The sequence below is a fragment of the Telmatherina bonti genome (genome assembly GCF_933228915.1).
Source record: "Telmatherina bonti genome assembly, chromosome: 21".
Lineage (NCBI taxonomy): Eukaryota > Metazoa > Chordata > Actinopteri > Atheriniformes > Telmatherinidae > Telmatherina > Telmatherina bonti.
This window is the reverse complement of record NC_136630.1, coordinates 26,573,021-26,585,359: the sequence shown is the minus strand read 5'-3', so window position 1 is coordinate 26,585,359 and position 12,339 is coordinate 26,573,021. Positions and strand designations below refer to the sequence as shown.

General features: G+C 45.9%; 1 protein-coding gene across 1 annotated transcript in view; it reads right to left on the bottom strand.

Annotated features, from left to right (window-relative positions):
* Nucleotides 1-12,339, bottom strand: part of LOC306771468 (uncharacterized protein) — a gene marked incomplete at its 5' end in the record, with an annotated part of 90,445 nt that overhangs the window by 6,638 nt on the left and 71,468 nt on the right. The window contains 10 exons of the mRNA XM_079260634.1: nt 1,630-1,733; nt 1,807-1,943; nt 3,480-3,696; nt 3,782-3,914; nt 3,995-4,191; nt 4,277-4,404; nt 6,481-6,598; nt 6,698-6,943; nt 7,025-7,111; nt 11,288-11,344. Of these exons, the coding sequence (XP_079116760.1) occupies nt 1,630-1,733; nt 1,807-1,943; nt 3,480-3,696; nt 3,782-3,914; nt 3,995-4,191; nt 4,277-4,404; nt 6,481-6,598; nt 6,698-6,943; nt 7,025-7,111; nt 11,288-11,344 (1,424 nt within the window). The remainder of the gene's footprint in view (nt 1-1,629; nt 1,734-1,806; nt 1,944-3,479; nt 3,697-3,781; nt 3,915-3,994; nt 4,192-4,276; nt 4,405-6,480; nt 6,599-6,697; nt 6,944-7,024; nt 7,112-11,287; nt 11,345-12,339) is intronic.

Genomic DNA, 12,339 nt, shown 5'->3' with positions numbered 1-12,339 from the left:
TTTGTTGGGCAGCATGAGAAGCAATAAGTTAATTAGTAAACACAGTAAAAACATTTGAAACATTTAGGTTGTTTGACAGATGAAACAAACAGGACAGAACATTCAAACGTTCCACGTTGATCTGCTGACTCAGCACAAAGTAGACGACATAAAGACATTTTCCTCTTTCAAAAACAAATGACACTTTTCTCCCAACATTTACTGCTGCAGCTGTCCGTGTTGCCTTCAGCAGCTGCAACCTTCAGAGTCAAATGGTGACAAAACTGTCTCCAAATGAACTTATAAGTACAACTAAATGTAAAGTCTACCTGTTGAAGCCGGTGTGTCCACAGTCGGTCCTCGAGGACCGATGCCCTGCAGGTTTTCTGTGTGTCCCTGTTCCAACACAACTGGCTTAAATTAAATGGATCAGGCAAACAATGGCGTTTTGCACAGTGTCTGATTCATTTAAGTCAGGTGTGTTGGAGCAGGTAAACCTGCAGGACTGTGGTCCTTGAGGACCGCAGCAGGACACCCCTGTGTTGATGTGTAACCCAAGGAAAATACACAGAAAATTAAAAATGTCTTAATCTGAAATATTTATCAGCCTTTTAATGAAATATAAAACAAAAGAATAATAATTTGGATTTTACTCTGCAATATGTCAGAATTATTATCACACAATGTGTCCAGCAGGGGGCAGAAGACAAGTACTGGATCGTGGACAAAGTGATGGAGAACGTTTCTGAAACTCTACATTTCATTTATGATACAAAATAAGTTATTTTTGTTTTTTAGAAACAGTTTTTTAAAAGTTTGCTATGAAAATACCAAACATAAAAAATAATATTGTCTCAGCATCTTTTCCAGCAATGAGAGGAGAAACTAACTATCCAGCCTCGTCCCTCACACCAGGGATCCCCAACCCTGGTCTTCCAGGACCGTGTCCTGCAGGTTTTCCTAGTGTCCCTGTTGGAACACACCTGACTCAGATTCAGACAAGCTCTGCATGTCTGCTGAATACACACTGATTTAAATCAGAAGTGGTGCAGCGAGGACAAAACCTGCAGGATACTGGTCCTCGAGGACCAGGATGGGGGATCCCTGCTTCCCACCATCCACCCACCACTTTTTCTCCCCCGTGCATGTCACTCTGTAGGATTTTAATCAGTCATTCAGAAACACTTTAGTTGACATTGGAAACATCTCCAAAATGACCAGTTTGAGAGCATCTGAAGACACCACATAAAACCAGAAACATCACAAAACCATGGTAAAAACCTGCTCCGTGAGAAAATCCACCAGTTTAAGGCTTCATGATCAATAACTATTGATGCCATTTTTATGAACTAGTAGCGATAAGAACAATATTATCTCTAATAACAGCTCACTGCTGGTAGAAACTCAAACAGAAACTTGGCTGGTACGACCTGCAGCCATCATGAAACCTCCAAAATGTTCCCAGCTCAGAATTACGCAACAAGAAGTCAATTGTTTTTCGTAAAATTTGAGCATTTTTAATTTCATTTAATTAAGATTCATGTTGAACTTCTCTAAATATTCCTTTAAAACTAGATTCCAAGACAGAGACGGGAACGCAACATCAGGTCGCTGTGACTGTGTGAAGACCGGCGGTGAGGGATGAGTTACCTGACCGCTTCAGTCTCTTCCTCCTTCTCCTGAAGTCTGCGCTCCAGGTCTCCTTTAGCCTGAGATAAGTCCAGCTGCAGCCTCAGCACCTTGGTCTCCTCTGCCTGCCAGAACAGAGGAAAGACGTTGGTGTGTGAGTAAACACACATGACGAAGACAACATATAATGCTGTTTACCTCCAAAGCTGCCTCCGATTCCTCCAGTGAGGCCTGCAGCTCCTCTTTCTCCATCTCAATCTTCCGTTTAGCTTTCTGGAGCTCATGGACGCTCTTCCCTCCGTCGGACAGCTGGTCCGTTAGGTCGGCCACCTCCTCTGTGGGACACAGGCCACCGCTAGCTGAGTCGCTGCTACTATTGACCTTTGTGCTGTTATGATTAAAAGTAAATCAGCAGATCAAGTCCACGCCTGCAGGAGGCAGTGTGGCTCTAAGCCTGTTAACATCTGCAAAAATGAAGCAGATAAAAAGCTTCAGCTGCAGAAGAAGAAGCAAGGCATTGTGGGATTGCTTCGCTGTTGAGGGAAACCTGTTGTCTGTTTACATCGGTTCAGCAGCGGCTCTACTTTAAACTCAACATTATTTTCTGACGACTAAATGACCATTTTTCCCAGTGGAACTTTTCTAGTTTCTGACTGACTGTGGTTTGGATGTAAACCAGTTCGGGCTTTACGTGGGGAAAGGTCAACATGGTTGACAAGGTGTTGGCTATGAGACGGATGATGATGATGGTCGTTTAACTTCATGACAGGTGTGGAAACTTCCACCAAACAGCAGGTAAACACCGACGTCTGAAACTGAAGCCAGTGGAAAGTAGGGCTGGGAAAATCGAATCAAAAAATTAAAAATCTGGATTTTTTGCTTCACATATTTAAAATCAATTTTTTTTTTAAATACTTATTTTTTTTCAAATAAATAAAAATAATCCATTATAAACTTTTTGCCATTTTTATAGTTTTAATTGATCTTTTTACTTGTCTTCTTGGGCGTTATAGCAGCAGAATGATGGTCTGGGTTATCATGTTGCTTTTTCCTGATTGAAATCAAGAAAAATGACGAGTAAAACAAAGTTTTTAACATTTTTTTTTTATTTTTTGTCTACAAAAAATAAGCATTATCGAAGAATTGTGAGAATCGCAATTTAAATTGAATTGACACCCAAAAAATCAGAATCGAATTGAATCGGGACAAAAGCAAATCGTCACAGCCCTACTGGAAACACGTAGACACGTAGTAGACTGTAACTATGGAAGTTATTAATATTTAAAGTTTTTGCATCATGACAAAGCTGCACTTGTCTTGTAAACCTTTCGCGGTGAAGACTTTTCTTTCCAGCGTGTCTTAGACATGCTTTTAACACAGTTTACTCGTCTGAAACCTGAACTTTATAGAAACAGTGGCGAGGTTCTTCCAACATGGTGGAAACAGCCACTCCTTCTCCAGATCCTCTGTCAACCTCCATCCATCCGTTTTCTTAACCGCTTAGTCACATTCAGGATCACGGGAAGCTGGAACCAATCCCAGCAACCATTGGGCGAGTCAACATGCAAACTCCACAGAAAGGAGGCTCAAACCAGCTACCTCCTTGCTGTGAAGCCACGGTGCTAACCACTACGCCACCGTGCCATGATCCGCAGTAATCATCCACACCTGTAACATGTCCAGGAGGAGGAGGAGACACCGCCAGGGTTGATCACGTCAACTGGACAGAGCTAAAGTCTGCAGAAACGTCCACAATGTGTGTGTGTGTGTGTGTGTGTGTGTGTGTGTTCTAGAGAATCTGAGCTGCTGTCATGACGATGTATAAAAAAACACGCATGATGAAGCATGAAGACCCGTTTTTGCTGTCCTACCCTGGTAGGCCTTGTTCTCCCTTCGTAAAGCCTCCATTTGCTCCAGCGACTCTTCGTGAGCCGTTTTGAGTTTGAAGAGCTCTCCGGCATGCTGCCGGCTCTCCTTCTGGCAGCCCTCCACCTCGGCCACCAGCTCCTCACACTTGTGCTTCCAGTCTCCGAGCTGCTTCTCCAGGACCCGCTGCTTCTTATCCAGAGCCTGACCGCAGCTGCTGGCCTGCAGCAGGAAACATGTCATGGCTGCAGCGATGCAGTTTTATGTGAAGGCACCGTATATGTTGCAGTGCACCCCCCCTCGCTACCTTCTCTAGGTCCATGCAGAGCTCCTCCACCTCTCCCTGAAGCCTCTGCTTGGTTTTTTCCAGTGAGGAACATTTAGCCTGGGTGGCCTCCACGGCCTCCTCCGCCTCCTGCAGCCGGGCTGCCATCTTCTTCCTGTCACACACACACATTGTCGAATCAGAGCCATAAATGGGGTCAAACGAGACTCAGCGTTCAGCATCAGCAGCACGCACTTTGCCTCCTCCAGCTCATCTGCATGCTGGATGGCCTCCGCCTCATGTTTGCTCCTCCAGTGCGTCACCTCGCTGTTGAGCTTGGAAACAAGACGCTGCATTTCCTGCTTGCTCTCCTGCTCCTCCTCCAGCTGTTCCTTCAGTACTTCACACTCCTGCTGAGCTGAGCTCAGACTGCTGCTGATGGCCTGTTTAGACTGACACGTCGCCATGGAAACACAAGTCAATATACTTACTCTGTTGGAAAAAAAACCCCTTTTGTTTCACATTTCAAACACCAACCTTGACCTCCTCCTCCAGCTGCTTCTTCAGCTCCTCCAGCTGGGACTGAAGCAGAGTCTTGGAGCGGGTCAGATGGCTCGCTCTGGTCTCTGCCTCCTCCATCTGCCGGCTCACATCTGCATTGTCAGCTAGCATCACAGGACACACAGCAGCACCGATTAGTGATACTATTTAGCATGCAGCGGTGAAAACAGGCATACAGTGTGATTAATCAGCTCCAGAAGGAGCAGATTAATACAAAACACAGATATGCGACGTTACATAGCAAGAAGATCTGAGGATGTTAGCTTAGAGGGACTGAATATGACTCATCTTTCAGTAAATACTAGGGATGCACCGACACACTTTTTAGGAGTTCCGATCCAATACCATATCTGAAATATGAATATCTGCCAATACCGATATTTGCCAATACCAAATCTGTTTATATGAACATTATTGTGACTATTGTTATTATTACTGTTATAACTGTGTAAGATATCATCAGGTTGTAATAAATGACCCATCCTTTCTGAAGTTACCTCACCAATACAGATATAATAACATTACAGATCTGACTATTTCAATAAGTTTTATTTTGATTTGGCAGATTTTACCTAAATACAACTATAAATGTTTAGGGAAACAAAAAATGTCACATTTTAACAGTCAAGGCATTTATTTCCTTTAAAACACGTCCGAAGCATGTCATCAAACACATCTGCGCTGGCTTGACTAGTGTGGTATCGGGTACACTTTTATCAACACCAAGTACGAGTACACACGCTTGGTACTGAGCCGATACCGATGCTGGTATCTGTATCGGTGCATCCCAAGTAAATACACACTGTCTGACAAAGAAGAACAAAGTAGCTCCGTCTTCTTAGAAAAAAACATTTTGAACTCTGTGGTTGCTACCCCCCCCCAGCAAGCACCCCAGCTTCCCTTAACTATGAAACTTTTCAACCTTAAACCTCTGCGTTCCTGACTTGTTTCATGGCACAGTGACATCTGTTAGGTTGGACAACTTTTTCTTTCAGGACGCTACGTGATGTTGCAGCTGAGTTTCACTCTGTGCACCGCGTCACTAGCTAGCAAGCGGATACAAACACACCGGATGTTTCGAACATGCAAAGAAACACGGGAATACATTAGTGGAGGAAGAGAGAGAAAGAGATAAAACAAGAATCAAGAAGACGGTCTTTTACTGGCTGGAGATGTCTGCAGTCTCCAAATGAGTTCCTATGTTCTGCGGTATGATGGTTGGTCATTTGGATGGATGTTTAGGCCCATCTGTGTACAATAGGTTCGTCCATTTCAAACTATGTCATATGTCGCCGCCATCATCCATGCATCTTTTCTGTTGCCATAGTTGTTATATCAGAGTGTCCACTAGTGGGCAGTGCTGAGCTCAGAGTTCACTTCTGTGTTCCGACGTCAGTTTTAGACACCAGTTAGTGATGGAAATGCACCACTAAAAAGTTGTTTGCAAACTCCCAACAAGCTCCTGCCATGTTTACAATCCAGCAGGATATCAGCTGGACAGATGTGCATGCATCCGCTACGTAGCAGCGCCCTTCTGGAATTCAGAGAAGAAGAAGGCGACACAGAAACAAAGAAGAAGAATGCTGGAAGTTGTCTTCTTTCTTCTTGTAACCAAAAATCTGTCGTACATTTAAACACGGAGCTGATCTTGCTTTGTTCTTATCGGAGTTGCAGAGGAGGTGACGATGTATTCGACCAATCACTGAGTGGCAGGCTGTCAGCTCCATCTTTTAGGGTCAGATTGGTGAGATTTGGACTCCAACAGAAGATCCTAAAAACATAGAACGGATATTCTGGCTCTCTCGTTAGTTCTTTTTTGCCTGTGGAGATGCAAAGAATATGGCTGCTGATCCAGACCCGCCGGAGAACACAGGCCTGTGGTGTGTGCATGGAGTTGCTGGGTTCCCCTCAACGCGGATCCGAACCAGAGCTGATAAAAAACATTGATCTTCTGCTGAGTCATTTCATGCAGAAGACAGGAAACCGTTGGTTTTAAAAGCTGGGAATCGTTTCATTTATCTTAAACTCGAACAGAAAGATTCAGGAGCGTTCTCGTATGTTGGACGCCTGCGACTCCTCGGGTTTAGTCTGAAAACTCGCTGTTGTCTCTCATGTATGTCGTCGTCGCAGACAGAAGAAGCAGGTTTAGAAAAGGCAGAGGAAGACGACAGTAAACGCACCTGTAAGTCTGTTCTTCGCTACATTGAGCTCAGTCAGCGTCCTCTGCAGCTCGTCTCCTCTCCTGTTGGCCTCCACCAGCTGCTCCTCCAGTTTCTTCATCTGGGTGTCCGATGACAACTGCAGCAGAAGAAATACAGGGAATCCTCAGCTTGTTCAGACGGAAAGCAGCTGCGAAGCGTGCGGGGGGGGGGGGGGGGGGGGGGGGGGGGGACCGACCTTGGCTTTCTGCAGACTGTCCAGTGATGCAGCCAGGTCGTCCACCTCCATCCTCAGGTTCTGCTTCTCCTTCTCCAGCTTGGCTCTGGTCCTCTGAAGAGCCTCACACTGTTCGCTCAAGTCTGCCACCACCTCACCGTGTCTCTTCCTCAACGACGAAGCCAACGCTTCGGACTGGACGGAGAACTCCTCCAGGTCTCGTCTGAGACGCTGGAGCTCGGCTTCCCGCTTCTTGTTCACCTCCATCTGCCCGTGACACAAAGCAGCTGATGCTGGTTCGGATCTAAAATACTCGGTTTGACAGGAAGGTGTTTGCAGAAAGCAAACCTGTGAAGCCGTGACCCCTCCTGCCTCGTCGAGCCGGTCTGTAAGATCATCCAGTTCTCTGGTGAGGTCTGCTCTCTGCTTCGCCACCTGTCAAACACACCATGTCAAAAGGTGACATGAAAACTTACCGAGTTCAAGTTCTGCTGCGATTCAGCCCCTAAAACATTCCCACCTGACCAGACAGGATATTTAACCAGCGGGGAACCAACGTGATTGACAGCCCACAAAAGGAAGTGTTGTTTCCTGAGGTCAAAGGTCAGTGGAGTGGGATCCAATGGGAGTGATGCAGGGGGCGACCTGCTGCCACACAGTCCAAATATTATCTTCCAGCTCCTGTTTCCCGCTTTAAGGGAGTCACAAAGTCGGCAAACTGTCACTTTAAGGATGTATGAAGGTAAAAGATCTGATGTCACAGCAGGACCTGGAAAAACTGGTCCAGGCTTTCATCTTTAGTCGGCTTCATCATTGTTTCCGGGTCTTCACTGGTTTTCCTAAGATTTTTATTAAACAGCTGCAGCTGATGTGTGTGATATATGTTAATATATATATAATTCATTCATTCATTCATTCATTATCCAAACTGCTTGATCCAGTGAAGGGTGGGGGGGAAGCTGGAGCCTATCCCAGCAGGCTTTGGGCGAAAGGCGGGGTACACCCTGGACAGCTCGCCAGTCCATCGCTGGGTTATATGAAATTCTTGTTTTGGAAATTTTAAATATATAATTTTTTTTTTTTTTCCATTAACTTTCATCCTATTCCCACATTTATGTGTGCACATCCTTCAATAAACCTTTTCCTGGAAAAACACATCAGCACAAACCAGTCAAACCAGTCAAAAGTAAATGAGCAGGTATAAAAACTGCTTGAACGTTGCTGTATGTGTGTGTGTGTGTGCTCTCCTGTAAGAAACCCACTCTAATGTACACATGGGGAAAATGTTGGTGTGTCTGGCATTCCAGCTGGGAGAGGATCGCATCGTGCTGTCTGTCACCGTCTATCTCCTGATGTTATCTCCCCCCACTGGGACCTGAGGAGCGGAGCCCAACAATGGCGGGCCTGTCTGCAGCCGAGGTATGCCGCATCTGAGCTGCCGAGCAAATAAAGACCTGCAAGTCTCTGCCTGCCTCCCTCACCACTCTGCAGCTCTGAGGAGGGGGTGGGAGGACCAGGAGCACCATTAAGATGCCACCCAGAGTGGGGAGAAGTGTGGAAAACACACCCTCAGGCCTGCTGTCACTCTATTCAACACTCGGGGTGAAATATGTTCCTCTGCATTTCTGCTTTGCTGAATGCAACATGGAAACTAGTGGCGTCTTAAGAGGGGAGGCTTAAACACACATAAGGTTTAAGAGTTTCTTGTTTACAGTAAGAAGCACTTCAAGTGCCCACCTTGGTAGAAAACCCTGTAAAATCCAGCAGCTTGGTTTGGTTGTGTTGGAACGTTGAGAGACTGAGCTGAACGAACAGGAACGATACGAGCTTTTATATTAAGTGGTGCAAGCCACCTGATTGGTCAGCTTCATTTACACCAACGGGTGCATTTGGAAGGTTAACAGTAATGTCCTCGTGTTCCTCAGCCAACTGTAACCTGACCTGAGAGGCGATGTTTCAGATGAATCGCAACACGCGCCTCAGGTACGTGATTAGCATGACGCCATCGCAGCGAGACGCTTTTCTTAAAGCAGAACCAAAATATGACTCAGAAACAAAGTTGCACAACAGTTTCTGGCTGCGGTGTTTCATAGCGCCATTTATCCAGTCCATCCATCCGTTTTAGTTGGTCCAATTCAGGGTCACAGGAAGCTGGAGTCAATCCCAGTAAACAGTGGGTAAGAGGTTGGCACATCCTGGACAGGTTTCCAGTCCACCACAGTACATCCTGGACAGGTTTCCAGTCCACCACAGTACATCCTGGACAGGTTTCCAGTCCACCACAGTACATGCTGGACAGGTTTCCAGTCCACCACAGTACATGCTGGACAGGTTTCCAGTCCACCACAGTACATCCTGGACAGGTTTCCAGTCCACCACAGTACATCCTGGACAGGTTTCCAGTCCACCACAGTACATGCTGGACAGGTTTCCAGTCCACCACAGTACATCCTGGACAGGTTTCCAGTCCACCACAGCACATCCTGGACAGGTTTCCAGTCCACCACAGTACATCCTGGACAGGTTTCCAGTCCACCACAGTACATCCTGGACAGGTTTCCAGTCCACCACAGTACATGCTGGACAGGTTTCCAGTCCACCACAGCACATCCTGGACAGGTTTCCAGTCCACCACAGTACATGCTGGACAGGTTTCCAGTCCACCACAGTACATCCTGGACAGGTTTCCAGTCCACCACAGTACATCCTGGACAGGTTTCCAGTCCACCACAGTACATCCTGGACAGGTTTCCAGTCCACCACAGTACATGCTGGACAGGTTTCCAGTCCACCACAGTACATCCTGGACAGGTTTCCAGTCCACCACAGTACATGCTGGACAGGTTTCCAGTCCACCACAGTACATCCTGGACAGGTTTCCAGTCCACCACAGTACATGCTGGACAGGTTTCCAGTCCACCACAGGACCAACACAGAGACACAAACAACCATTCATGCTCACACTCACCCCTAGGGACAATTTAGAGCAGAGGTGTCAAACTCCATCCCTAGAGGGGATGGAGTATCTGGCAGGTTTTTGTTGTTTCCTTCTACCAACACGACTGATTCAAATCAAATGGATCCAGCAGCTTCTTGTCAACATATTTATAGATTTTGGTCAGGTGTGTTGGAGCATGGAGACAACAAAAACCTGCTGGATACCGGCCCTCTAGGGATGGAGTTTGACACCCCTGATTTAGAGTAAGCAACATGCATGTGTGGGAGGTGGGAGGAACATGCAACGTGCAAAGTCCACACAGAAAGGCCACTGGTCACTCACTCACTTCTTACTTTTTCTGTTTTGTGGTGAAAAGTTTTTTTTCCAGCTCTAAAAACTCTGCTGATGTGTCTCCTTTGACTCCGTCTTAAGTTTGAAATAAAGCATGCTGGTTTCCATGGAGATGAAGTTCCTGCTGGTTTCCATGAGGACGAAGGAGGTTTTATAGTGAAGTATTCTCTTCCTATCATAAACTATGTTGTAGGTTCTACTTCTTTCTGGATCCTCGTGGTGTTTCTGAGGGGAATGTGGCGTCAGAGTCTCCTGACTCTGATCATTGATAGCAGTGTCCATCATCATCACCATCACCATCATCATCACCATCACCATCACCATCATCATCATCATCCGATGGGTTTCCTGAGACATTTACCTGTGTACCACCTCTTATTAAAACACCTGTAAAACTGCTCAGCTTCACTTTTTTAGCTACTTCTCCACAGTTTCTCATCAAACACGACTCTACACACTCCTACATGAACTGGGCTGCTGTCTTCTGGTTCCACTCAAAGTAAACTGGTTTTCCTTTAAAGGAAGGGAAGATTTATATTTTCTACTGTGTTTACTCTGACGCAGCAACACAAATGTGCATTTTGACACGTGTGCAGTCATCGCTCATGTCTCAGCCCTTGTAGTTGTAAAGACAACATTAATTTAGTTTGGGTTTGTCATTTCAGGCGGGAGGTGAAAAACAAACCTCGCCATGAAGAGGCTGAATAGAAGTCGACAGCATCATCATCGTCACTTTTGCGACTCATCTTATTTCCATTGATCCATCTTCAGTATATCAATCTATCCTACCGGTTGTGCTCCAGAGTACACATTGCTTCTTTATGATGAATGTTAATAACTGGATTAAAATGAAGTTTTAAACACCAAATCCCTTCCATTTAATCCAATCGTTCGTCACACAGTGCACACATGCTGTTCTGGACACTTTGGTTTTGGTTTGAAATAGAAAAAAATCTGCTTCTATGTGGATTAGCAGACATGAGGATGTGTCCGGGATAGAGAGATCAGGAGAAATAAGAAATAAGAAGGAGGTGAAAGGAAGCCAGAGATCCCTCTGCACCCCTCTGTTGCCCCGTTGGTTAATCAGGAACACACGACCTCCCCCAGACCTGCTTTGTTTTCACAGGTGCAGATAGTTTGAGGTCCCGGCACAAACACCCCACCGGCTGCCAACACTTTCCCTACCCTTCCTCCACACCCCCCCCCATCATCCCAGAGCTCAGCTTGATCCGCCCCTGCAGCGTGATGGGTTTAAGGCTCATCCATCGTTGGGGAAAGACAAGACAAAACACTCTGACTCCCGTTTCCGTTCTGATACGTACCTTCGCTCTCATGGCCCGCTCGGCCTCCAGCTCCTCCTCCAGCTCCTCGATGCGAGCCTGCAGGCACACAGAAGGGAACAATTTCATGCACCACACTGTAAAAAGTGACAAGAATGTGACACTCTGCTTTCACAGCGACCGTATCATTAGAGGGGGGGACACCTCCACAGACTGTTTGCTGTTCCAGCGTGCGGTTAGCGCTGCCTCGGACGCTCTGCTTTCCCTGGGGAGTTGGCAAGACGTAAGCTTTTCCCCTCAGGTAGCAATTTAGAGAAAGAATGTCCTCTGGCCACGGTCATTATCTGTAGTCTGACCCCAGTCTGGGTGTGCTGCGTCCGGTCAGAGACCAGAAAGCATCGCTGCCATTTTCACAACGGTCGAGGAATCCATCTTGTGTTTTCTAACTTTTCTTTTGGTTTTAGAGCATCGCTGGAAGTCAGTGATGCATTCAGGTCAGTCTAGTTACAGTATGCAGTCAAAATGCAACCTAAAGATCCTAAAAGTTTTATCTTTTCACACAAACTCATTACAATCCAGGTTAATCCTGGTCCTAACAGCTCTGTTCATGTAAAAGCAGGTGATAAAAGTTGAAGAGAGAGAAAGTAATGTAACTACATCTTATTTACATGCAGCCACACTGTGCTGCGTTTAACTTTAAACTGCTTCTGCTACCAACAATAACCTTCTCATCAGTCGTTTTAATAATTAAATGATAATAATTGATTTGCACTTTCTGTGATGTTGGGACATTTTCCATCAGTTGACAACGTGAAGCTTGAATGTCCCATTTGTTCCTGAATGGAGCACAATCCTAAACCTTCAGGTACAAAAGAGGTAGAAGTTAATATCAGTCGTTTAAAACTAAAACCAGGTGATGGAGGAATTACTGAGGGATGATCATCTGGTGCACCAGCTGTACGGTGGTGTTTCAGCAACCTGGACCAGTTCAGTAACGTGTCTAAAGGAACGATCAGCACCAGCAATCTAACAAACTAATGTCTGAGAACCAGCTGTTCACTGTGCTAGTTTGAGCTGTTAGACTGCAGGCTGGG